The sequence below is a fragment of the Rhinopithecus roxellana genome, chromosome 8, assembly GCF_007565055.1.
Source record: "Rhinopithecus roxellana isolate Shanxi Qingling chromosome 8, ASM756505v1, whole genome shotgun sequence".
Classification (NCBI taxonomy): Eukaryota; Metazoa; Chordata; class Mammalia; order Primates; family Cercopithecidae; genus Rhinopithecus; species Rhinopithecus roxellana.
This window is the reverse complement of record NC_044556.1, coordinates 77,545,599-77,571,509: the sequence shown is the minus strand read 5'-3', so window position 1 is coordinate 77,571,509 and position 25,911 is coordinate 77,545,599. Positions and strand designations below refer to the sequence as shown.

The 25,911-nt window shown below is 45.5% G+C and overlaps 1 protein-coding gene across 5 annotated transcripts in view; it reads right to left on the bottom strand.

Moving 5' to 3' along the window:
- Positions 1-25,911, bottom strand: part of LEMD1 (LEM domain containing 1) — a 64,224-nt gene that overhangs the window by 22,597 nt on the left and 15,716 nt on the right. Inside the window, exons 1-4 of one of the 5 annotated variants that reach the window (XM_010362463.2) lie at positions 12,975-13,071; positions 11,444-11,563; positions 10,217-10,339; positions 6,912-6,976 (exon numbers count right to left, since the gene is read on the bottom strand). In XM_010362463.2, the coding sequence (XP_010360765.1) occupies positions 6,912-6,976; positions 10,217-10,339; positions 11,444-11,525 (270 nt within the window). In that variant the 5' untranslated portion in view covers positions 11,526-11,563; positions 12,975-13,071. Of the gene's footprint in view, positions 1-6,911; positions 6,977-10,216; positions 10,340-11,443; positions 11,564-12,974; positions 13,072-25,911 lie in introns of those variants that run through there. The other 4 variants (XM_030934872.1, XM_010362464.2, XM_010362465.2 and 1 more) reach the window with 4 other exon arrangements.

Genomic DNA, 25,911 nt, shown 5'->3' with positions numbered 1-25,911 from the left:
CTGGAGTGCATTGGTGCCATCACTGCTCACTGCAGCCTCAAGCTGGGCTCAAGCCATCCTTTCACCTCAGGTGAAAGGACCGAGTAGCTGGGACCACAGGGGCACACCACTATGCCCGGCTAATTTTTTTGTAATAATTGTAGGGATGGGGTTTTGCCATGTTGCCCAGGCTAGTCTCGAACTCCTGGGCTCAAGTGAGCCTCCCTCCTTGGCCTCCCGAAGTGCTGAGATTAAAGGAGCAAGCCATCAAGCTCAGCTAAATTTAAGTGTAAGATTAAGAAAGAGGAGTCTCAAATCCTGGGAGGGCACAATGACTTAAACAAACAGACGACAACAACAAAAACCAAGGCCTCTGTCACCCAGGCAGGAGTGAAAGTGGCGTGATCTGAGATCCTGGGCTCAGGTGATCCTCCTACCTCAGCCTCCCAAGTAGCTGGGACCACAGGTGTGTGCCACCATGCCGGGCCAATTTTTTGTATGTTTAGTAGACACAGAGTTTCACCATGTTGCCCAGGGTGGTCTCCAACTCCCGGACTGAAGCAATTCACCCATCTCAGCCTCTCAAAGTGCTGGGATTACAGGCGTAAGCCACCAAGCCTGGGCAGCATATGATTGTTTTTTAAAGTTCAGTCTGCCTCATTCAATACGCAGGGCTTACAGAAAGTAATCTTTAATTATATCTGTATATTTACTTCTATAAATATATCTTATCTGTAGGCACTCGATAAATCACATTCTGTGGCACTTAGAAGCTCAATACTGAAGATTCGTTTTCCAGTGTTATTTTTCACTAAGTATGTTGTTTTGTACTGCAGGTAATTAAATAACATGCTTTTTATGTAACAATAATGTTAATGATAATAATAGCTCTTATTTGTACTTGCCTCTTATTACATATACATATACTACTCTGCTTTGCATATTTTATATCACATATACATATACTACTCTGTTTTGCATATTTCAATCTTCACAATACTGTGAGGTTGAGACTGTTCTTAAGCTTATTTATAGATGAGGAAACTAAGACATAGAGAGGTTGAGTGTCTTGTCTAAGTTAGTAGCAGAGCTGAAATTTGAACCCAGGCAGTCTGGCTCTACAGCCTTTTTAATTTTTTTTTTTTTTTTTTTTTAAGAGAAGGCCTCACTCTGTTGTCCAGACTGGAGTACAGTGGCATGAACTTGGATCACTGCAGCCTCAACCTCCTAAGCTCAAGCAATCCTCCTGCCTCAGCCTCCTGAGTAGCTTGGCTTGCATGCCACTATGACCAGTTAATTAATTAAATAAATTTATGTATTTATTTATTTTTGAGACAGAGTTTCACTTTCGTTGCCCAGGCTGGAGTGTAATGGCACGATCTCGGCTCACTGCAACCTCTGCCTCCCAGGTTCAAGTGATTCTCCTGCCTCAGCCTCCAGAGTAGCTGGGATTACAGGCATGCACCACCACGCCCAGCTAATTTTTTGTGTTTTTAGTAGAGATAGGGTTTCTCCATGTTGGCCATGGTTGGTCTCGAACTCCTGACTTCAGGTGATCTGCCTGCCTCGGCCTCCTAAGGTGCTGGGATTACAGGCGTAAGGCAATGCGCCTGGCCCCCAGTTCATTTATTTTTATTTTTCTTGTAGAGATGGGTTCTTGTCATGTTGCCCAAACTGGTCTTGCACTCCTGGGCTCAAGTGATCCTCCTGCCTCAGCCTCCCAAAGCGCTGAGATTACAAGCATGAGCCACTGCACCCAGCACAGTCCATATTTTTGTTACACATATTCTTTGTTATTTTTGATACACATATTCTTTGCGTCCAGAGCTCATTTTCAAGTTTCTTCATGATAAGATATATGCCTTTTCCCCACTTATATTCTTCCTCAAGAAAATCTAGCACAATATCCTGTATTCAATAGTAGTTGACTCACAGGCTGAGACCCAGGGGTGGAAACTCTGTTGCAACCATTCCCTGAATGGTCATCTATTCACAATGATCTAAGCATCATCTCTCAAGAGACTACATCAAGGTACGTCTAAGAGACAAAGTATATGGTACATAATAGGAAGCCAGAAAGAGAGAGATCATCAACATCAGTAGAGGAAAGCTCCTTTCAGTTCAGCCAATAGGGACTGAGTAACTCCCTCGCCCCACCCTGCCCCAAATGCCTGGCATGGAATTCAATGCAGAGGAGTCAAAGCATGGGTTTTCATCTTCAACATTTTACAGCCTGCAGCAAATGCTCCTGGGCAGAGGGTGGGGTGGAGGCTGAATGAAAAAGTAGTGGGGCATGGCGCCCCGTGCCTGTAGTCCCAGCTACTTGTGAGGCTGAGGCCAGAGGTTAACTTGAGCTCAGGAAGTCAAGGCTGCACTGAGTTATGATACCGCTGTACTCCAGCCTGGGCAACTGAATGAGACTCTGTGAGAAAGGAAAGAAAGATGAACGAACGAACGAACGAAAGAAAGAGAGAGAGAGAGAGAGAGAAAGAGAGAAAGAAAGGAAAGAAAGGAGGGAAGGAAGGAAGGAAGGAAGGAAGGAAGGAAGGAAAAGAAAAGAGAAAGGAAGGAAAAGAAAGGAAGAAAGAGAGAGAAAGAAAGAAGAAAAGAAGGAGGGAGGGAGAGAGGAAGGAAGGGAAAGAAGGAAAGAGGAAGCCGGAGGGTATTTTGGTTACCCCCCCTCCAAATCCACTTACTAAAAAAGGAAATGAAGTCCTTTCTCTCCCGGAAGCCCTCCGTCCTCCCTTCCCTCAAAAACTTCCATCCCTCCCCTCCTTTCCTCCTTTCCTCCCTGCCTTCGTCCTCCCCCTCCCTCTCTTCCCTTCCCTCCTCACTTTCCCTCACCCCCTCCCTCCATCCCTACCCCCTCCCCTCCCTCCCTGCCGTTTTCCTTCCTTCTTCCTTTCTCCTTACTTTTTCGTCCTTCCTTCCCTTTCTCCTTCCTCCTTGGGAGGAAGGAAGGGAGGAAGGAAAAGGAAAAGAAAGATTGATTCTTGGGCTCAGACCTGCAGAATGTGCAGGATGGGTGGGAAGATGAGAAGAGAGCATGCGGGCTGGGAGAACAGAGTAAACTGAGATTCCGGCAGGGATGAGCATGGGAGAGGGTAAAGAAACACCCAGGTGGCACAGGAGGGCTCAGGAGTAAATGAGAGGAAAACTAAAAATGAGAGGAAAATGTGGTATTTCAAAGAAATGCAAATACTACCTAGCTAGGCACTCAGAATACTGTCAGGTACAAACAAATGCTCTTAAGTAATTAAAGTCTACAGTGTTAGACAAGTGCCTCAATAAACACACCTTCTACCACCTTTTACATGGAAATGCGAATGCTTATTTACATTTACTTTCAGATTTAAGGATGAACAGATGTCTTGAGGCCCTTCTGAGAATGAAAATGGCTTATATAAATCCTTCAAACCAAAACATTTTAGGCCATCACAAACTTCCTATTTAATTCTATTGCCAATTCAAAATATCGATGTGGTTTTATTTCAGGTTTATGTAAAGCGGAGACTGAAGGCCACTGGTCCTACCTGATGCATTTTCAATACTCAGGTTGCTTTTACTGCTGTAGCAACTTTGCAGGAACTATATTAAAGGGTTTTCTGCAGAACCGAGGTTTACCGAATGGAAAGGATTCCTTTAATGAGGTATTTGGAAGTTAAAAAATACTTTCAGAAAATTTGGTATGATATCAGAATTACTTCATCAAATTTGAATTATGTTTAAATGGGAAGCTGAAGCTATAGCATATGTGGCAATGTTTACTTGAAGGTTTCTTTTCATTTATTTAAACTTAGCAACTGGTTTAAATACTAGACCATATTTGTAGACTAACCTTTTTGCCATTGGAGCTGTTTGGTAGATTTGGTGAGGTGAGCTTTGAGTTCCTACTATGTGCAAGACCCTGTGATAGCTACTAAATGAGGATAAAATACCATTTTATTTTTTAATTTTTATTTGTATTACTTTTTTGAGACAGGGTCTCGCTCTGTCACTCAGGCTAGAGTGCAGTGGCGTCATCACGGCTTACTGCAGCCTCGACATCCCAAGCCTCAAGAGATTCTCCTACCTCAGCCTCCCGAGTAGCTGGGACCACAGGTGCGCATCAACATGTCCAGTTAATTTTTACAATGTTTGTAGAGACGAGGTCTCACCATCTTTCCCAGGCTGGTCTCAGACTCTGGGGCTCAAGCCAGCCTCTTATCTCAGCCTCCTGAATAGCTGGGATCACATGTGTGTGTCACCATGCCCAGCTAAATTTTTTTTTTCTTTTTTTTGTAGATATGAGGTGTTACTATGTTGCCCAGGATAAAATGTCTTTTTTTTTTTTTTTTTTTTTTTGAGAGTCTCCTCTCACTCTGTCACCCAGGCTGAAATGCAGTGGCACAATCTCCGCTCGCTGCAACCTCTGCTTCCCGAGTTCAAGTGATTCTTGTGCCTTAGCCTCCTGAGTAGCTGGGACTACAGGCATATACCAGCATGCCCAGATAATTTTTTGTATTTTTAGTAGAGACAGAGTTTCGCCATGTTGGCCAGACTGGTCTCAAACTCCTGGCCTCAAGTGATCCACCCACCTTAATGCCATTTTAAAAGGACTCACAGAAGTGGCCATTGAGATAGTCCTTAAAAGATCACAGGGTTTTAACAGGAAGAAAAACGCGGTAGGGGGTGAGAAGAGTGAAAAGAATTTCAGGCATAAAGAACAGTTGAAGTAATGGTTCATGGGAAGACAGTTTGAGAGGTGCAGAAACAAGGTGAGCATTTGTTGGGTTGGATGACGAGTGAGATTAGGTTACAGGAGATACTGGAGTTGATTCATGGTGTATAGCAAGTTTGCATCTTGTTTTGAAAGTCTCTGGGCAAGTCAGTGACATGATTAAATCTCTGCTTGTAGATCCGAACTGGAATTGGGAAAAGTTAGAGGCAAACACAGGAGGATTTTGCAATTGTTCAAATAAAGTAATAATACGGAGGCTGGGCGAGGTGGTTCATGCCTGTAATTTCAGTGCTTTGAGAGGCCAAGGCAAGAGGATCACTAGAGGCCAGGAGTTCGAGACCAGCCTGGGCGACAGTGTGAGATCCTACACAGTGTGAGTCTCTACACAAAAAAAGAAAAAAAAGTTATTTTGAGATGGGGTCTCATGCTGTTGCCCAGGCTGGAGTGCAGTGGTGTGATCATGCATGGCTCACTGCAGCCTCAACCTCCCAGGCTCAAGCAGTCCTCCCACCTCAGCCCCCCAAGTAGCTGGCACCACAGGCATGCACCACCACACCCAGCCAGTTTTATTTTTTTTTTTTTGTAGAGACATGGTCTCCCTAGGTTGCCCGGGCTGAGTCTTGAACTCTTGAGCTCAGGCAATCCTCCCACCTTGGCCTCCTAAAGTGCTGGGATTACAGGGGTAAGCCACCGTGCCCGGCCAGAATTGTTTTTCAGTTACCCAGGTGTGGTGGAGTGTACCTGTAGTCCTAGCTACTTGGGAGGCTGAGGGAGGAGTATTGCTTGAGCCCAGGAGTTCGAGATTACAGTGAGCTATCATGGTGCCACTGCACTCCAGCCTGGGTGACAGAATGAGACCCTGTCTCTAAAGTAAATAAATAAATAATGTGGTTGCAAGCTAGGATAGCAGTAGGGGGAAGAGAGAGAAGAGATGGATTTTTTTAAATCATTCAAATCCCTAAGACTTGGCAGCTCTTTGTATGTGAAGAGCTGCAGGGAGGGGGTGGTCCAATAACTCCAAGGCTTTGAGCCTGGACAGTGGGGAGATGCTGGAACCATCAGGATAAACCCAAACCATAGATGCAGGTTCAGGGTAGCCTGAAATGTGCTTGATCAGTCCTGGACATCCTGAGCCTGAGGTACAGGGGGATAACCATGGGGAGAAGCGTGAACACGTCTGTATAACCCACAAAATGTTCATGATGTTAGGTAACCATTTGTCAAATGAACACAGGAAGAAGTGAGGAAGGAAGGGAAAGAGAAGGAAAAGGGAGGCGCTTCCCAGTAGGCAGTTGGATATGCAGACCTGTGCCTCAGGAGAGAAGCATGTGTGGGGGCCACAAAGAGGGGGTGAGTGAATGACACAGAGCAGAGGCTGAAGGAGGAGGTCTCAGGCACAGGCACATCAGGGGCCAAGAGGAAGACAAAAAGTCAGAACAGAAACAGAGATACAGAACCAAGAACCAAGGAGTGGCAGAATTCTGAAATCTAAGAAGGCAGCCATCTCCAAATAAAAAGGGTCAGAGGTCAAAACACAGAAAAAGTCACTAGAGTTGGCACCTTGGAGTTTATTACTGAGCACGAATGATGGACTGTGTTTGATGCTCAGAGCTTTGCCTGCCTTTCATTTCACATCCACCCTGTGAGGTAGGCACTGCTGTTAAACTGTGCTAGGAGGCTTAGATCTGTTCACTGACTTCCCCAAAGTCACGCTTCCAGGAAGTGGAGGGCAGAAATCCTCAGCCAATTAGGCCTCACCCCAAAACCTGTAGCCCTCACACACTTGGCTGTGTGCTTCAATACGGTGCTGGGGGTAGAAGCCAGATCTCAGGGGCTAGAAAAGCGAACGGGATGGAAACTCACATTTAATCTGTGTTTGCTCTGGGCCCAGAACCGAGCTCAGTGCTATATGTGAACGTAGACAACAGATAGTGAAGATGGGGAGCAGGGGGGTGACAGCTGGGGGAAGCAGAATGGTGGCTTTTTCAAGAAGGGGCAGGAGGGACCCTGTCGTTCTGGGTCCTCTGCTAGATCATGGAAATCATTTCATCATACAGAAAGCTGCATTAAAATGATCCTCTTTAAACTAGGATTTTACCACTATAACAGAATGTAGTAACTTGCTATCCCCTTTCTTAAAACAGATGAACAGAGCTACTTCCTGTTTTTGATATATGGGTATTAAGTATTCAAGCATTAGAATGGTACATACTTTTTTGAGTTTCTTGCTTTTTTCTGTTGAGAGTATGATATTTCCTTGCAAAATGATATTAAGCTCTGCATCATGGGAAACAAAAGGAAAATAGGCCATGAGAACATTTGAGCTAGCAAACAGAATAAACGTCAATCGTCAGGGTGAATTCTCTCAATCAGAGGACATTTTTGCAAGGGGATGAAAATTCACGTGGTCCTTTTGATGGAAAAGGACATTTCTTCTGAGCTGCAGCAGCCTTCGTGAAACAGACTTCGGCCTTCCTCTGGGAATAAGGCCTGTCATATTTGCATGCCTCCGAGAGAAATACACAAGCTGGCTGCTCATCTGGGTGGCTGTTTGCAGTCTAGTCATTGTCCCTTTGAACCAGTTGTAAGCCCCATGCATTCCTGAATGCCAAGATAGGAAGCGAGGATTTTCTCCTTCTGGATCCAAAAAGGCACCCAGGGAAGGCAAGGCCAGACCTGTGCTAAAAGACTTTAAAATCGGGGGAACTGCTAGGGACAGAAAAGGATGTTGTTAATTAGCCTGCAAAGAAGCATTTAGATAAACCTGAAAGAATGGTGGAGTTACACATCCATTTTAAATGAGCTCTCCAAGTAAAAAATATTTGAAAAGTTTGGGCTGGGCGCGGTGGCTCATGCCTGTAATCCTAGCACTTTGGGAGGCCAAGGCGGGCGGATCACGAGGTCATGAGATCGAGACCATCCTGGCTAACACGGTGAAACCCCGTCTATACTAAAAACACAAAAAATTAGCTGGGCTTGGTGGGCGCCTCTAGTCCCAGGTACTTAGGAGGCTGAGGCAGGAGAATGGCGTGAACCCTGGAGGCCGAGCTTGCAGTGAGCCAAGATCATGCCACTGCACTCCAGCCTGGGAGACAGACTCTGTCTCAAAAAAAAAAAAAAAAAAAAAAAAAGAATTGGAAAGTTTGAAAGCAGTTAGATAATTAAAGTTATGTCTGCCCACCGACAAGACAGTCAATGAGTGAAAATGAGAAAAATCAAACCCACTGATTGTTTGAATGACCTCATGCTCAGCCTCAGGTCTAGGGCTCCCTGCACCTCCACCCCCACTACAAGCCTATTCCAGGACTAGGTGTTTCCATGAAAGGAGAAGCCTGAGTCCATAGGATGCCCCATTCCAGTTCATTACAACTCCTCCACTCTAATGGTACCAGTGGCTATGAGACTTTTCCAATGAACAAATTCAAATATCTGGTTCAAACCTAACTTGGTGAACTAGGTTTGCTCCGTGTGGCAACCACAGAATTGCATTACAAAGGTAGGACTGAATCAGCACTTCCACCTCGACGTGATGGCCTGTAGTTGGCTCAGATCAGGGAGGCACAATCTAAAGCAGTGGCAAACCTTACAAACGGAAGGACCAATTTTCTCCTAGCCCTAGCATCAACGCAATTCTGTGGAGGGCTACATGCTGGGACCCAGGATGGCGGGGACTGAGACCACAACAGCTTGGTTTTATAGCTTTAACCTGAAGTCCTGGGCAGTCGTGAGCAGTTTTGAGATCTTAAACCTGGCACTGCTTTTCACCAGAGTGCTGGTTTGGTCTCTTGAGGCCCTCCCCAGGGCAGGAAACAGAAGCAGGCTTGGATCTGGGACAGGACTCTGAACACAATCTACAACCAGGAGAGGCCTGGGGTAGCCATTTTCCCTGAGGTACCCCCGTGCTAACTGCCTACTCAACGGCCAGTGAAGTTTATCCCTAAACCTTGCCATCCTTTTCAAGTGAGGCCAGCAGTGCTAAACCCCTGGGGAAAGCTTTCAGTATCTGTGCCACCTCCAATGTTGGGATAAGGGGATTTTTCAGAGGGCCCTAGGCACTTGCATGGTTTATCCAGTTTTTAATTTGAACTATATGATACCGTCTTTTTTTTGTAGATCAGACACGACACAATAAAAAAAAAATGTAATGTGTTCATCCTCACAATAGAAATTATGAGAAAAATGTAGGGAATGGAGTGGAAAGAGCAACATTTGGAGAGCCAGACTGGGTACAAATCTCAGTTCTCTCACTTTCTTTCATCCAACAAACATACACCGAGTTCCGGTATGTGCCTGGAACTGTTCCAGGAGCTGGACACAGAGTGGTGATGAAGACAGATTGGTCCTGCTCTGCATGGCCCATGCTAATGCATGCTTATCTTCTGGGGCTGCTTCTGAGCTCAGTGATGCTGGGCCAGTCACTTGGCCTCTCTGAGCTTCTGCCAAGTGCTGTGAGAGTTAAATGGGACAATGGGCATTTGGCCCAGGTTGCACTGGTGGCCTTCAATAAATGGTAGTTCCTGTCATTTTACTGTGGCTCATAGAGAACTCCTGATAAATATTTGTTGAATGGAAACGCCTTGAATGTACTGTGGGAATCTCCAAGCCCTTCCTCTAAGATCCCTGAAGCTAGAAACCACTGCAGGAGAATGGTGTACCCAGAGCAGAGGCCACTGTCAGCAAAGCGCAGAGATCCTGGAGACCCCGGTCCCTACACTTTCTGTGACCTGAAAGAGACCAGCTGCTGTCAGTTGTTGTATAAATCAGGAGGGCAGTCAGCATAGGAGGGGTTTCAGGGAGATATAATCTGGTTCATCTTCTTTTTTTGACAGAGTCTTGCTCTGTCCACTGGGCTGGAATACAGTGGTGTGATCTTGGCTTACTGCAACCTCCGCCTCCCTGCTTCAAGTGATTCTCCTGCCTCAGCCTCCCAGGTAGCTGGGATTAAAGGTGCGTGCCACCACGCCCAGCTAATTTTTGTATTTTTAGTAGAGACGAGGTTTCACCATGTTGGCCAGGCTGGTCTCAAACTCCTGACCTCAGGTGCTCCACCCGCCTTGGCCTCCCAAAGTGCTAGGATTACATGTAGGTGGGAGCCATCACTGTGGTTCATCTTTCTTAATAGGCATAAAATCACTTAATCCCCCCAAAATAATGGTGAGATTTATCGACTGACGCAAAGCAGAGGTTGAGACCTCAAAGGAGGCCCAGAATTTACCTGTAGGAATTTCTGATTTTAAGGCATCACCACACATTTGGCTCTAGTTAGTAAAAGGACAGGCACGTTGAGCAGCCATTCCCCCAACTTGCCACCCAGTCAAGTCACTGGCGTGAATACAGATGTGAAGTTACAGATTCCTTTTACAGCCCAGGGGCCTATTTTCCAGGCTCTCTGTGCAAAGAGGCCACATGGCTATTTCACGGGTCAGGCTGCACACCGTTTAAAGCTGCATAAATCATGCCGGACAAGGTATTAATAAGTGCAAAGTTGCTATCTACCAGTACAGCTTATGACGGTACCTTCGCTGTCATCACTGTCCTGAGCTCCGTCCAGCTCTCTGGGTCCATTCATCACAGGTGGTGCACAGGGAGGTGAGACCAACAATTGTACTAACTTTTTTTCATACAACTTTCTGGTGGAAGCTGAGGAAGAATTTGGAGAACAAATTAAATTGTTCTGTTTTTTGTACATGAGCCTACTGGGTTCAAGGTATTTCGTAACTCAGATTTTTATTCTTATCCCTTACATTATTGGTTAATTATGGCTTCTTTTTTTGAGATAGGGTCTCACTCTGCCTCCCAAGCTGGAGTGCAGTAGCATGATCTCAGCTCACTGAAGCCTCTGCCTCCCAGATTCAAGCGATTCTCCTGCCTCAGCCCCTCCAGCAGCTGGGACCACAGGTGTGCACCACTACACTCGGCCAATTTGTATATTTTTAGTAGAGACAGGTTTTGCTATGTTGGCCAGGCTGGTCTTGAACTCCTGACCTCAAGTGATCCACCCGCCTCAGCCTCCCACAGTGCTGAGATTGTAGGTATGAGCCACTGCGCCCTGCCCAATTATGACTTTTTAAACGAGGTAGACTCGCAGCTGTTCAACTCCTTCCTTCGTTTCCACAAACACTTAGGTGATACCTGTATGGATTAACCACAAGTCAGGCATTGGACACATCTGAGAAGACTGACAAGGCTGTGCATCCTATCTATGGGGAATACAGATAATAAATAAATAGTTAACAAGGTCTACAAACTAAAAACAAAACAAAAAAATTGAACCACGTAATAAAGAGTAACTGGTTTTTCACTGATGAAAAACACCCAATCCATGGGCTGGGTGTGGTGGCTCACACCTGTAATTCCAGCACTTTGGGAGGCCAAGCAGGTGGATTACTTGAGGTCAGAAGTTCGAGATAAGCCTGACTAACATGGTGAAATCCCGTCTCTACAAAATACAAAATCATTAGCTCGGTGTGGTGGGGGTATGCCTGTAATCCCAGCTGCTTGGGAGGCTAAGGCAGGAGAATCCCTTGCATCTGGGAGGCAGAGGTTGCAGTAAGACAAACACCCAATCCTAATTTGTAAATAGGATTTGGGTATATTTATTGCCTCTTCCCTCTTTGTGGTTTTCTGTTTTCTCTATGTTCCTATTTCTACTTTAATGGTTTTATTGCATATGTTCCTTCTATTGTAAGTTGTTTATAAACCATAAATGACAAGTCTCTAATATTTGCTGCATACTGTACATACGTAGTATTGGGCCAGGTGAAAATCCAAGCTTCTCAAGTTGGTTCTGCAATTTACAGTCACTCAGACACTTCACATCCACCATGGTGATAGAAGTTTGGCCTCTTTTCTGATGATAGAATCCTTGAAATAGCAAAACATTAAATGCATTAAGACAACCTTACAAATAAGTACTAAAATGTTACCAATCCATGTAAGTGTTTATAACCCTATCTCCCCAACCTCCTAGGTGCACAGGCAATAAAGCAAAAATCAGCACTTTCTACTTCTGCCATAAATCCCTGCTGGGATTAGTTGCCTCCAATATAAAACTTTGGATGGGTGTCATTTTCCCCAGTGTCTTTAGGGCTCAATTATTTATAACTGTTCTGTTCAATGAATATGAGAAAAATCTTCTGGACAAAATAAACAGATATTTCGGTTACTGCTCAGGAACTCTGAGTAAAACTCAAGCTCTGAGAAGATAAGAACTTAATTAAATATGAAAGAGCTGAGAGGTTTTTTTTTTTTTTTGAGTTAAATAAAAGTTATTTATCCCTGCCCTCCTTTTGATGACAGGACAGAGAGTACAGAGCTTTCAGTTATTGCAAACAGTAGCAGCTTTCACACTTGTAATTTAACTCTGAACATAACAAGATGGTAGTTTTTAATTAACCGCCAGCAGACTTAGTAATTGCTGAATTGGCATTTGAAAAAAAGTCAGCTGTTCATTCTCTGGCACACAAATTGATTCATATAGATTTATGCAAATCTTGATATGGCTTTCCAAATCTGCACAACCTCAAGTTCAATCAGTTTTATCCAGTTGATCCCTTGATCTCCCAGAGTTGACCCTTCTACCTACGTAACAAAATCCGCAAAAAGACAGACCCATTTGTCAAACCTTTTAACAGAGATTTTTTAATTTTGGAGTTTATTGTACCACATTTCTATCATGTTTCAAGGCTTTTTAATACTGCAGTGAAAACAACAGCAAGATAATTATTCAGCGTAGGAGGATCTAGACCAATTTTAAATAATGACTTTGCTTTTGTTGGTGATCAATCAATGTCCAATTAGGAAGAACACTGTATACAAGCTAGAAAAAGTCATGAATTGTTATATATAATAGGGTTGTTCTGGAATACCTAGTTTGACAGTTCTCTACTTCAAAGCGATGCTTTAAAGAGAGTCACATTCTAGCACACATAGTAGGTACCTAGTAAATGTTAGTTTCCTCCTTTTCTATGTGTTTGGGAAACTGAGTTAACACTTTTAGGCCAGTGGGAAACAAACTAATGCTAGGAAGAAAAAGGACAATGCACCTCAGCACCTCAGAATTTTTTTTCTTTCTTTTTCACTGGAAGCTAGCTTCGGCAGATCCTGTGACATTTGTTCCTGAGAACAGCTGTCTGTTGTTTCACCAGCTTCCCAAAAATAACCTCCAATAGAGCCCTCATCAATTTCAAGTGACACTAGACAATTGCCTAGAGGGAACACACATATGGAAGAAAAATATTCAAATGGAATCCAACTGGATGATTAATTCACTTACCCCTTCACATGGTTATCTAAAGTCTATGCAATCGAGTTGGTTACTAAAGCTGGGTGAGTTTCACCCTGAGGTTTCCACTAGCAACCAGTCCCTTTTTGCCTGTTAGATATTATGGTAATCATAATACTGACAGTGTGACATCAGTAACCCCCATAGCAACAGATTGATGTGCAAATCAGATGATTAATTGAACCTAAGTTCAAACAGAAGGAGGTACTGGTCGACTTCATAGGCACACTGCCATGATAAACTGTCAAGAGATGCAGAGAAGTTATCATTATGCACAGCAAGTAAGGAGCTGCTACCAAACCAAATGGTGTCAAGAAACCAGGAAGAGAAAGGAGAAATCAAACAAACTCAAGTGTCTAGACCACCCATCAAAAGGCCCATACTAGTAGTTGGGCAATTTGACCATATACTCCAGGGAAAATAGGAGAGTGGAAGAAACCTATATTAATTTGTTAAGGATTATTCATTTAAGAAAACAAGAAATCAGGATGGAAGGCAGATAAATAATAATACATTGCAGAAGTTTGATGGATTTGCCCTTTTCAAAGCATTTTCGTATCATCTCATTTCATCCTCTGGACACTTTTATAAGACAGCTGAGACAGATATTATCATCTACATTGCAAAAACCTACTTGGTGTTGCCTTATTTTGTTTAAGGAAAGATCTGTGAGACTATTCGCCTGCATCTTTCAAGAAAGTCTGCTTAGATTTTAAAGACGTGTGCAAGACAAAATGTAACTGTGAGAAAAAGCAATGCCTTCATTAAATTGCAGGGATAGAGGGAATGATCCGAAAGGGGTGAAGAGGACAGGGGAGCCAGCCTGCTTAGAGTCAAATCCCAGTTCTGTCATTTCCCAGCTGGGTGACATCACATCAGGTAAGTTACTAATTTCACTGTGTCTCCTCTTCTTTGTCCATATTGAGGGGTAATAAAAATGGTACCTGTTTCAAAGGGCTATGTTATTCAATGAGTTATAATACACATAAAGCACTTGGCACATAGAAAGCATTATATAAATGTTTTCCATTATTCTACTCATGAGCCCTAGCCCCAGAAAGTTCCCACATCCAGTATCTTCCTCAGGAGGCTTCATCTCATTTACACTTGCCCATGGGAGTCTATAGTTGCAGTCCTTTCCAGATTCTGGGAAAAAGCTGAACGTCTTTGGGTGGATGATTATGAAAGCTATTGAGCCTCCCAGGCTGTGGCTCTGAGGGCTATGGCTCCAGTTTCTGAATAGAGCATCAGTTTTCAAACAAACATGTAATGCAAACATTTACCAACATCCAAACATTGCATTCACCAAACAAAGACTTTGAAAATTGACACATTTGTTTCCGTCAAAGCAAATAAATGATAGGCTTGGGTTATTAGGATGCACAAGCATTTTGTTTACATTTCCCAGAATTGCTTTCAACAAAAAAGCAGCCAGCAGGTGGAACTGCTTCCATTTAAACAGTTAGACTATTGGGATGAAACAGACATTTCTAGAATATTTTCTTGGTTAAATCTCTGGGGTTTAAAACAAGCTAGGTTGAAAAGGATTAAAGCAGATGATTTCAATCAACATCTGTGGGTTGAACCCTATATCATGTGCAAACTATTCTGCTTGAAATTATTCTCTTGAAAATCCACCAGCATAGTTATGATTCTATTGTCAGCATTATTCCATTTATGAATTCCTGTACTCTGTGCTATCCTGAAATATTTGATTTAATTGTTTGCAGCACACCATCTCCCTCAGTTTTATCTGTGCAGTCCTGAGCATTAGCTTGTTTTTTGTTTTTCACTCTCCCCATGGCTGCAAAGATATTTTATTCCATTTCTTGAGGGAAGCAAGTTTTAATTGCCAATTGACTACGTATTCAACATGATAAGGTATCTAAACCCTGAGAGCTTCCTCCTTTCATTAAAATGTAGATCCAGTTTCTCTTCCCTTAATGCCACATGCTGTTATTAAACTGAAATAACGGAAATAGTAAAAGCCAGATGTCACTTCAGTCTCAGGTTTGACGTGGGGCACAATTTCCTCTCCTCAAATTTAATCTTCAAGTTATTTACTAACCCCATTCTTTGGAAGAATGCACAATTTAAATGTAAATGCAATTTACATAGGGGAGAAGATAGTAGATTTGCAGTTTCAATTGCCAATAACCATTTGCAAAAGGAGAAATCAACTAAAGCAAAGATCAGCAGCTGTCAGTCTAAATCCCGCATCACTCACCATTCTCAGATAACTTTCCTCCTGAAGCCACCTACCTCTGAGTCTCCACTATGCAGGCAAAAGGAAGTGGAAAGCGGAGGCATTTCCCCAGATATTTCAGGCCGAATTTACTACTGACTGGAGGGAAAAGGGAGAAGTTTGGGTTTCACTGAGCTGATCTGGTTGGCATCATTGTTGAACTCATTAGCTGATCAATTTCTTTCAAAAATTATTTATTGATCATCTCCTGTGGGATAGGGGTTATGCTTGGCCTAAATCAAGGAGAGGTAGAGGAGAATACAAAGATGCAAAAGCTATAGCCCCTCTTTCAAGGAGCTCACTGTCTCCTTAAAGAGAAAAGGAAAAAAATAGCTACAAAAAATAAGATAAAGTGTTAAAGGAATGCTGCAGGAGCCCAGCATCTGAACCGTAAGGGTCCAAAGGTACATTGAAGCTGAGACTTCCAGGATGAGCAACAGTTTGCCCTATAAACAACGGGCTGGGGACAGACATTCTAGGACGTGGTAAGCGAGATGAGAAATGAGTCAGGTTGAATAGGTGGATCCTTCCAATTTGTGAAGGATCTGGTGTGCCATGCTAAGGGCTCTGTCTTCACCTCTGGACACACGTAGAGGTTTGTAAGTAGCTCATGGTATAATGACACCTAGTTTGATATTGAGTGGAGGATGAATTGGTAAGGAACAGTCTGGAGGCTACAGGACTCCTTGGAGGTTATTACAACAGTCTAGAAAGGAGATGATTCCATTTGGGGGAGGACTAGAGAGGAAGATACACAATTCATGAATGATTTAGAAGGCAGAATAGCCACAACAGGATGGCTGATTATGTGTTTCCTCTTCACTTCACTTGCATAGGCACCATCTCAGTACAAATCTTTTGTCTCAGGCATGAGCCTGCTTACATAAGGAACCATATGGAGTTTGGTCTACACAGCACTGACACTTTAAAAATTATTCTGCACTTGTCTAGTCAACCCTTGATTATCCACACTACTTGAAGGCAGCAGCAATGCAGATAATCCATAACTCTCTTCTGTTTGGCTTCGGAATTAATTACACCTTTTAGAGCAAATTTGCTTTCCTAATTAATCTTTCCTAGGCTAATATTAAAATTAACTAATATTCTCTGAGCCCACGCCAGCTGGGCAGGGGAAGCGGGGAGGTGGGGAGGGGGAGGACAGGGAAGTGGCTCAGGCTTAAGCTGAGCAGCAGGAGGATGCCAACGCCACATTAAAATTCACCATGGATCATCCGCAGAGCTTGTGAGCCGGGTCTAGCTCGTTGAGAGGTGGCTGTATAATTAAAGACTCAAACCCCTTGGGAGTTCAGTTACTGAGCACCTACTACATACCAGGCACCCTGCAAGGCTGCAGATGAGGAAACGAGTAGAGCCCAGTAGACTCCACTCTCAAGGAGCTGCTGGTGTAATGGGGTAAATTAAAGAGTAAACAGAACCTTTACTCAAATGCACTGAAGGTTCTGGCAGAAGCATCTTCCCTTCAAAAGCATGAGGCATGAACAAGGTTGATGGAGGGAAAAAAACCAACAAATGTGTATAACAAAGGGGAAAATGCTGCCTAATTGCCATTCTATAAACATAATAGCAAAAATGCTTTTAATAAAATGAGTGCCTATAATTTCTCCTTTCAATAATCCAAATTAATAAATTCTTTTAATCTGGAGTCAGACGTGATTTTTCCTAGCAATTTTTAGAACTATGATACTCCAGTCCCAAGGTCTCCTCCGCAGTGCCTGGAGCTGCCATGGAGGGGTGGGGGACACAGAGCAGCTCCACTCCAGGGGAGCCAGAACGACTCCACCCTCACCTGCTTTACACACTGGACTGCCATGAAGAGTACACTTAAAGGAACACTTTCCCTGCTATACAAAGTTAGGAAGATATCCATCTGCCCTATTTTCTGAGCTGCTGCTTAAAACCTAAATGGTCCTAGCCTCCTGTCCTGACATGAAGGCAAATCAGACCTTTGATGCCGGTAAATCAAGAGCTTGGGGGCTCCTTTCCTGGTATCCTGTGAGTCCTGCATACAGAGATTTATGATACATAAACCACATGCAGGAAATTTTGGACAACCCACAGGGATAGATAAACATATAAGATGCAGTTCTTCAAATGGATTACATTCTAGATGGAGAAACCAACCAGAAACACACATGCGCAAAGGTAAGAAGTGAAAGTTCATAATCTAATACCAATACAGTGGTGGCCATAAATGCCGAAGAAGATCAGAAACAGAGAAAAATCTCCCCTGGCTGGGAGTGGTGTTGTTCAGGGAAAGCTTCCTGGAGGAGGTAGAACTCAGAGTGGGACCTAAAGAACAGGTAAGGTCTGGATTGGCGGGAAGCAGAAGGATGGGCATTGTAGGCAAAGGCATATCGTGAACAAGGCTTGGGGGTAGAAGTGGGGATGAGACCAGGCTGGCTTCAGCAAAGTGGATGGATATGGTGGAACTAGCTTGCAGACAGCTCCAGGATTTCCCTGAGGGTGTTTAGGCCCACAGATGCCTTCAGGTTCCAGGACCCTTCAGGTCTGGGGCCCTCTGCAGCTGACGATGGGTTGCCACCCTTCAGGCCTCTGAAGGAGGTTGTTCAGGGCTGTCAGCAAGAATAATCTAGCAAGGCAGGGCAGGATGGGAGAAAGAAGGCAGGGAGGGAGACCAGGTGGGTCTCTGAAATGATAATGAACAGTAGTGGAGGAGATGCTGGGAGGCTTTCGATTACCAGAGTCATTAACCAGGAGCTCAGGAAGCCCCAGGGGACCTTGAGAGGCAATTTCAGAGTGGTTGGGAGAACAGGTTCCAGGGTCATACTGCCTCTGGTTGTATCTTGGGTTTTTGTATCACTGCCTCTATTTGTGTCACTTACTAGCTGGACTCTGGCTTTCACATCTGTGAAATGGAAATGTAGTCATAACACTACATTCCTTCCAGAATTTTTAAGGACTGAGTTAACACATCTCAGGAGCTAAAAACACTGTTTTCTGTAAGTGCTCACAGTAAGTGCTCACAAGTGTGAACTGTGAGTAAGGCCCCAGTACGACAAAATGGCTCTGGGGTCCTGCACTGGGATTCTTGCTAATGAGGGGACATCACTCATGATTGGGGCATCTTCCCATCTCATTTGATATCATAGCTCACCCCTTTACCTGGAAACTCAGGGAAACTGAAAGCAGCTTCTCATAATAAAGGCCAGTCGGGATCTGCTTTTTCTCAAAAGAACATTTGAGAGAGAGAGACAGAGACAGAGACAGAGAGAGAGAGAGAGACAGAGTGCACACTCAAGGGAATGGGGTTCCACTGCAGTACACATGGTAAGGAGCAATGTCATGAAATAGGAGACCACACAAACCAAGATGGCGAGGACATTGTGGGACATCCATTCCTGTCCTTAAAATACAGGAGTGTATAATTCCCATGGCTTAAAGGAGACTCTGTACCAGCAGGGATCTGAAGACAGTCACAGAAAGATAATAAAAGTGGAAGCAAAAGAAGACAGAAAAAGTAACAGCATAAAATGGAGAAGGAATGAGACTGAGATGGAAATCCTCATGGCCGATACATAGACTGTACTTACAGGAGGATCTCCAAATTGACCTGGTCTTCTAGCAGCCATACAGTTGTCTAGTCAATTCCATACTCATGAATTGGAAACAAACAACTGTCCCAGAGCATTATAACAGTTCCTGGTACTAAGGAGAAGTGTGGATGTTTCCTGAGGATCCTGAGTGTGGAAGGCAATTGGGTGACTGGCAATGGGTAAGGCTGGAAGACTGGCAGAGGGCCAGACAGCAAAAGGCCTAGGAATCAGGATAAGGAGCTCTTAGGCTTTATCTTAAGGACAGTAGGAGCCACTGAAGGTTTTATGGTGGTTTTTTGTTTCCATAATTTTAAAACTTTTAAAACAAACATAAGTCAATTACAAGCAAGTAAAGTCAAAGCATAATGAAACCCACATATACTCCTCGCCCTGCTTCAACTGTTGTCAACATTTTGCCAATCCTGTTACCAAAAAGCTTGGAGCTAGGGAGTGATGCCATGACAGTTATCTTTCAGAAAGAGCCCTCGAGGTGCTATGGAGGGGATGAGAGGAAGGGTGCAGGACTGGGTACAGGAATATCGTTAGGTTGCAGCAAACCATTCCTTCATTCATTCAACAAATATTTCCTGAACCCTACCACATGCCTTGCACTATTCTTGGTGCTGTGAATTCAAGGTTAAATAAAGCAAATGAGGTTCCTGCCCTCCTGGAGCTTATGTCCTAGGAGGGAAAAGCAGACAAACAAGCAAATGGAGTGAACAAGAACCTTTCAGAATGTGATAACGAGACAGACTGATGTGACAGGGAAGGGCTTGGGAGGAAAGCACTTTGATTTAGACTGGATAGTCAGGGAGGACCATGTGTGTGTTCCTGGAATGGCAAGAAAGTCAGGGAGGCTGGCATAGCATGAGAGAGAGGGTGGTAGACTGGAAAGCAAGGTGAGAAAAGATGCTGGCTTGGACTAAGTAACTAGGTGGGGATAAAGAGAAATAGATTTGAGGGAGATTTAGGAGGGAGAGCCAACAGGATTTGAGAATTTGGTGACCGATCAAGGGTGGGGTGGAGAGTGGAGAGTGTCAGGAATGAGTCAGATTTCTGGCTTGAATATCTCAGTAGACAGAGGTGCCCTTCCCTGAGACAGGGAAGAGAGGTCATGGGAAAAGTCCAGATCTCCATATGGCTCCCTCAGAGCCTTTCAAAGTGAGGGCCTGGCAACGCGAAGCCACTTCCACCACCAACCCCAGTCAAGTAACCAGCTATCCATGCAGCTTCTGGATCAGATAGTTGCCTCAGGCAATTCCAAGTGATCATCACCACCATCCCCTACCCTCCACAGGTGGCCCCAACCCACCTCCACCTCCAATGACCTAGAGAGTATGGAAGGACACTTCTGGTCCAGTTTAATTTGCTTGGGCAGCGGAGGAGATGAAGGAGATGCTACAACTATTTTAACACAGCCTTGTGGGGAGGGTGGGTACGTTGAACTGAACCAGAGGAATATGATATCCATGCTGGTGGTGTTTCAAAGACTGATCTTATCATGATGGTAGGGGTCCTCTGAAGCCCTGTCAATGTCTCAGGACCCTTTTGTGGCTTGGCTCATTTCGATGCTGCATTGTGTCAGGCAGATATGAGGGCTGAGATTTAAAAGGATCAGGATTTTGCTGGGAGGCAATATGCAGGTCTGGGCTAGAGGGAAATCTGGAATTAGAACAACCATTATGCCCTCACACTGTGACTTTTGCATGGTGGACAGATTTATTAGAAGAGGCATAAAAGGTGGCCTGTGGAGATAGCTGGGGTAGGGGGAGGAAGAGACCCCCAAATGCAATCCAAACCAGAGATCACAATGGCTAGCGCAGGTCTCTGTTTCTGGAAATGACTCCTCTACCCTCCTTAGCATGCTTTTTAGCTATTATCTGTCCTTGCCGCACCTTGCCCGAGCAGGGCATTTTTCTCGGCTGTCTATTTTGATGTTGGGGGGTGGGGGAAGCAGGGACAGGCATTTGGGGTCATTGTCTGGGAATGAATCCTGGACAGCAGGAGGCTGCTGCTCTCACTCCTCATCCCCATCATCTGTCACCCAGCGAGGGCAGCCGGCAGCCAGGCCGCGGACTGCCTAATGAAGACAGAGAGGTGGTTCCGGCTGTGCACAGGTGCCGCTTCCCCATTAACAGAGGTGACATTCCGAAACACTACTCATTACAGAGCAGACATTGGACAAGGCTGGGACACATATTAATGGCAACAGGGCCAGCCAGCGTCTGTCTCAAATCCCACTGCCCCTGAGAGAGCAGTCGAGAGACCGAGAAAGAAGCATCCTGAGTGTCAAACCAGCAGGCTCCTCACTTTGCAGAGAAACATGAATCCTTGCCACATAGAAGGCAAGAATTCTCTCTGCTGCTTGCACACCCAAGGGTCCTCAGCTTCAGGCCCGCCCAAGCGCTGACCAGCTCCCGTAGAAGCCCCCAGCTCCTTCCCTCTTAGGAAGGGCTGTGCTGCAGACGGCTGGGCGGGAGGAGCATCCCCAAATCAGACCCGGATCTGAATGGAGCCCATGAAGTCTTGTTTTAGAGATGGGCACGGACCCCAGTTGTAACTGGGAAGTATAGAGGGAGGCTATGGAAAACTTCCAGACGGAGGGTTGTCAGGGACGGGGTGGGAGAGTGGGGTAGGGGTAGAGAACCAAAGTCAGAGGAGGTAAGAACAGGGCAGATCTCCCTCCTGGAATGGCATGCGTGCTTCCTATGATTCAGGAGAAAGCTGCCCATCACCGTGGAGAACCAGGAATGGCAGACCATGCGGACGCCAACAGTTTACGCAGCTCCCCAGCTACGTGCAAAGTGGCCAAAGGAAGAGCCGGTCTTCCACATACACATCTCCGCGCCCACATTGCCCCAGGAGCTTCCCGCTCGGCCAGGGGACCCCTGAGGCAGCCGGCGAGGTGCACTGCGCACGCGCACTCAGGCCGCCGCGCCCGCTGCCTTCCCTGCACAGCAGGGCGCCCCCGCCTCCGCGCCGCTCAGTTTTAAACCCGCAGCAGACGGAACTCGACTTAAAAATAACTATTTTGACAGTTCAGATGTAAATATGTGAGTGACGCGTGGGGCTGTTTTTCCTTCACACTTCCCCTCACCCCTCGCTCCCTACCCCAGCCCAGTTCGGCTGAGGCTGAGATGATGGGAGAGCGCCGTCTGCAGGATGCTCCCCAAAATGCAGCAGGAGGAAGAGACTCGTCCTAGAGCGCCCAGCGAGCTTGGGGGTGGGGAAGAGGACCCCAGCTCACTTTCACCGCACACGTCACACGCCTTTTGGGGATAAGCAGATTTACACACTATTTCTTGTCTATTACCTGAAAAAGGAGACGTTAGCCAACACACAAGTGAGCTAATTTAATCATTCCTGACCTCTCCACACCCTGTTTTCAATTTGACCTGTGGATATTGACCGAATGTCTACTTTGTACCCGACACCGTGCTAGATGCAGTGGAACATGTGACACGTGCAACACGCACACTTGCGATTCCTAATTTTTTCTTTTCTTTTCTTTTTTTTTTTTTTTTTTGAGACGGAGTCTCGCTGTGTCGCCCGGGCTGGAGTGCAGTGGCCGGATCTCAGCTCACTGCAAGCTCCGCCTCCCGGGTTTACGCCATTCTCCTGCCTCAGCCTCCCGAGTAGCTGGGACTACAGGCGCCCGCCACCTCGCCCGGCTAGTATTTTTTTGTATTTTTTTTTTTTTTTAGTAGAGACGGGGTTTCACCGTGTTAGCCAGGATGGTCTCGATCTCCTGACCTCGTGATCCGCCCGTCTCGGCCTCCCAAAGTGCTGGGATTACAGGCTTGAGCCACCGCGCCCGGCCAGATTCCTAATTTTTTCAACAAACCTTTCAGTTAACTCATATTGAACACCTGCTTTGTGCCAGGCTGGGAGCTAGGTGAGCACCTGAGCACAGGCTATCTGATTTGACCCCTGCAAAAACTTGTGGCTATTATTATCTACATTTTCCATATGAAAAGCAGAAGTCTAGGGAGATTGAGTGACTTCTGTAGGCTGCCACAGATAGTAAAGACAACAAGTCTTGTGCTCTTCCCTCCATAGCCAGTTGAGTGGAAGGGTGGTGGAGGCAGAGTTCCACTCACTCTATAAGTAGGGGAAACTGAAGTCCAGACAGAAAAAGCTGCATGTCTGTCTGGTCACCAAAACACATTTTAGCTGGGGCAAAGCCAGGACAACAACACAGAAGCTTTTTTTTTTTTTTTTTAGACTGAGTCTTGCTCTATTGCCAGGCTGGAGTGCAGTGGTGTGATCGTGGCTCACTGTAACCTCCGCCTCCCGGGTTCAAGCGATTCTCCTGCCTCAGCCTCCAGAGTAGCTAGGACTACAACTGCGCGTCATCACACCCAGCTAATTTTTGTATTTTTGGTAGAGACGGGGTTTCACCATGTTGGTCAGGATGGTCTTGATCTCTTGACCTCGTGGTCCACCCGCCTCGGCCTCCCAAAGTGCTGGGATTGCAGGTGTAAGCCACCATGTGGGGCCAACACAGAAGCTTTAGGATTGCCAGCCTCCACATCCCTTCCCAATCTTCTGGCCCCAGGCAATGTGGTGGGGCACGACAGACGCCATGTGATGTCTTTGAGGTTTTCACTGCCTCTTTGGAAGAAGGGTAGGGAAAAGGTAGCAGGAGAAGAGTTAGAGAAAGGAAGAGGAAGAGAAAAGGAGGGAGGAAGGCTGAAGAGTGGACAAGCATAAGTGTGTGTAGACATGCATGGCCTGGCCAGGTAGTGCAATGAGATGGGGAAGTTCAGAGAGCCCCCAGCCACTCCTCCTTTCTGTGCTCCCTGTCTCCCACCGGGTGGGGCCTCGCCCTCCTTGGCCAGGTGTACACTGCTCATGCTCTTTCCCCTCATCCTAACAAAACCTGCTCCAAGAGGAAATCTGAGGTAATCACTGATGCTGTGGGACAAGTGCCTGAAAACTGACCAGTGTTTGCTCCCCTTCTGGATTACAAACCCCAAGGGATCAAAACCTGAAGTCAAAGAGAGGAAGCACTCATGAAATTTCAGATGTCAGACTTTGGAGAGGAGAGGAATTTGGGAACAATATGGCTCACCTGTGACAGAAGAGGCTTCCTATCATACCTGCTGGCAGAATCATTGCTAACTCTGTCCGTGCATACATACAGCCATGGGCAGAAGTCTGTAGACGCCAGCAAAGAAGAGAGAAGGGTCCCTGGGAAATTCCACCTCGGCCAGGCACAGTGGCTCTTGCCTGTTATCCGAGCACTCTGGAAGGCCAAGGAAGGAGAAGAGCTTCAACTTAGAAGTTCGAGACCAGCCTGGGCAACATAGTGAGACCCTGCCTCTACCAAAAACTACAAATAACTAGCTGGGCATAGTGGTGCGTGTTTGTAGTCCCAGCTACTCAGGAAGCTGAGGTGAGAAGATCGCTTGAGCCTGGGAGGTTGAGGCTGCAGTGAGCCATAATTGCGCCACTGTACTCCAGCCTGGGCAACAGAGCAAGACCCTGCCTCAAAAAATAAAAAAATTCCACCTCTTCTGTGACGCCTTCTCTGATTCTTCCCTCCTCTACAGTTGTGTTCTCTTAGGCCTCTGAAGCCCTGGAGCACTTTGCTTGTACTTTAGCTGAGGCATTTTTGAGACTTGCCACATTGTTTTCTAAATTATTATTCAATTGGCTGGGCGTGGTGGCTCACACCTGTAATCTCAGCACTTTGGGAGGCAGTTTGGGATCACAAGGTCAGGTGTTCGAGACCAGCCTGACCAACATGGTGAAACCCCATCTTTACTAAAAATACAAAAATTAGCCAGGCGTGGTGGCACACCCCTGTAATCCCAGCTACTCAGGGGGCTGAGGCAGGAGAATAACTTGAACCCAATAGGCAGAGGTTGCAGTGAGCCAAGGTCCCACCACTGCACTTCAGCCTAGGCAACAGAGCGAGACTCTGTCTCGGGGGAGAAAAAATGAAATTGTTAGTTTCTCCAGGGTTGGAGCAATGTCTGACTTTCCTACATTTCTCCTTCAGCCCCTCCTGCAGAGCTTTGCATAGAGCCAGGACTCAATATTGATAGAATAGATTCAGTCAACAGCAGTGCACGGCACACATTTCCCCACGCAAGAGGGTGAAGGCTGGGGTGCAGACAGCAGAGGGGCTGTGGCAGGCATCTCGGCGAATTCCTGAAGATGGAAAGGCTTGGGGTCATATCTGCCCCAGACCACTTAACACTTAGTGAGCGCTTTGCACTAGGCGTAATGGTGGCTGAGCCTGCAGAAGAGGCAGCCAGCCCTCTCAGGAGCAGTCAATCCACAGCTCTAAAGAACAGCTGCCTGTGTGATACTTGAATCTTGTCCTGCCCCAAATCACTTCTTGCCTTACAGGAGACTGGCTTTGGGGTTAGACTTGATGGCCTGATCTCTCTGCCCTCTCAGGGCTTCCTGCTTCAGAGATCGTTGGAATATCTGTTCCCCCAATCCAAGTGGGGTTATGACACAATAATTCTTTTTCAAACAGTTTTATGGATATATAATCACAGACATGATATAATTCTTGTTCCTAATGTTATGCCATCTTACAGCATCTTTCTCTCTTTTATAAGTCTGAAAATTCTGTTAACACATCTTCAGTTCTGAGAAGCCCAACTAAGGATTCTTTCCTTCCTTCCTCCCTCCCTCCCTCCCTCCCTTCTTTATTTTCTCTTCTCTTCTCTTTTTTTCTTTTTTCTTTCTTTCTTTCTTTCTTTCTTTCTTTCTTTCTTTCTTTCTTTCTTTCTTTCTTTCTTTCTTTCTTTCTTTCTTTTTCTTTCTTTCTTTCTTTCTCTCTCTCTCTCTCTCTCTTTCTTTCTCTGTCTGTCTTTTTTTCTTTTCTTTTGAGACAGGGTCTTGCTCTGTTGCCCAGGCTGGAATGCTGGCATGATCTCTTCCCAGGCTCAAGGGATCCTCCCACCTCAGCCTCCCAAGCAGCTGGGACTACAGGTGAATGCTACCATGCCTGGCTAATTAAAAAAAAAGAAAAAAGAAAAAAAAATATATATATATAGTAGAGACGAAGTCTGGCTATGTTGACCAGGCTGGTCTTAACTCCTGAGCTCAAGTGATCCTCCTACCTCGGCCTCACAGGCATAAGCCA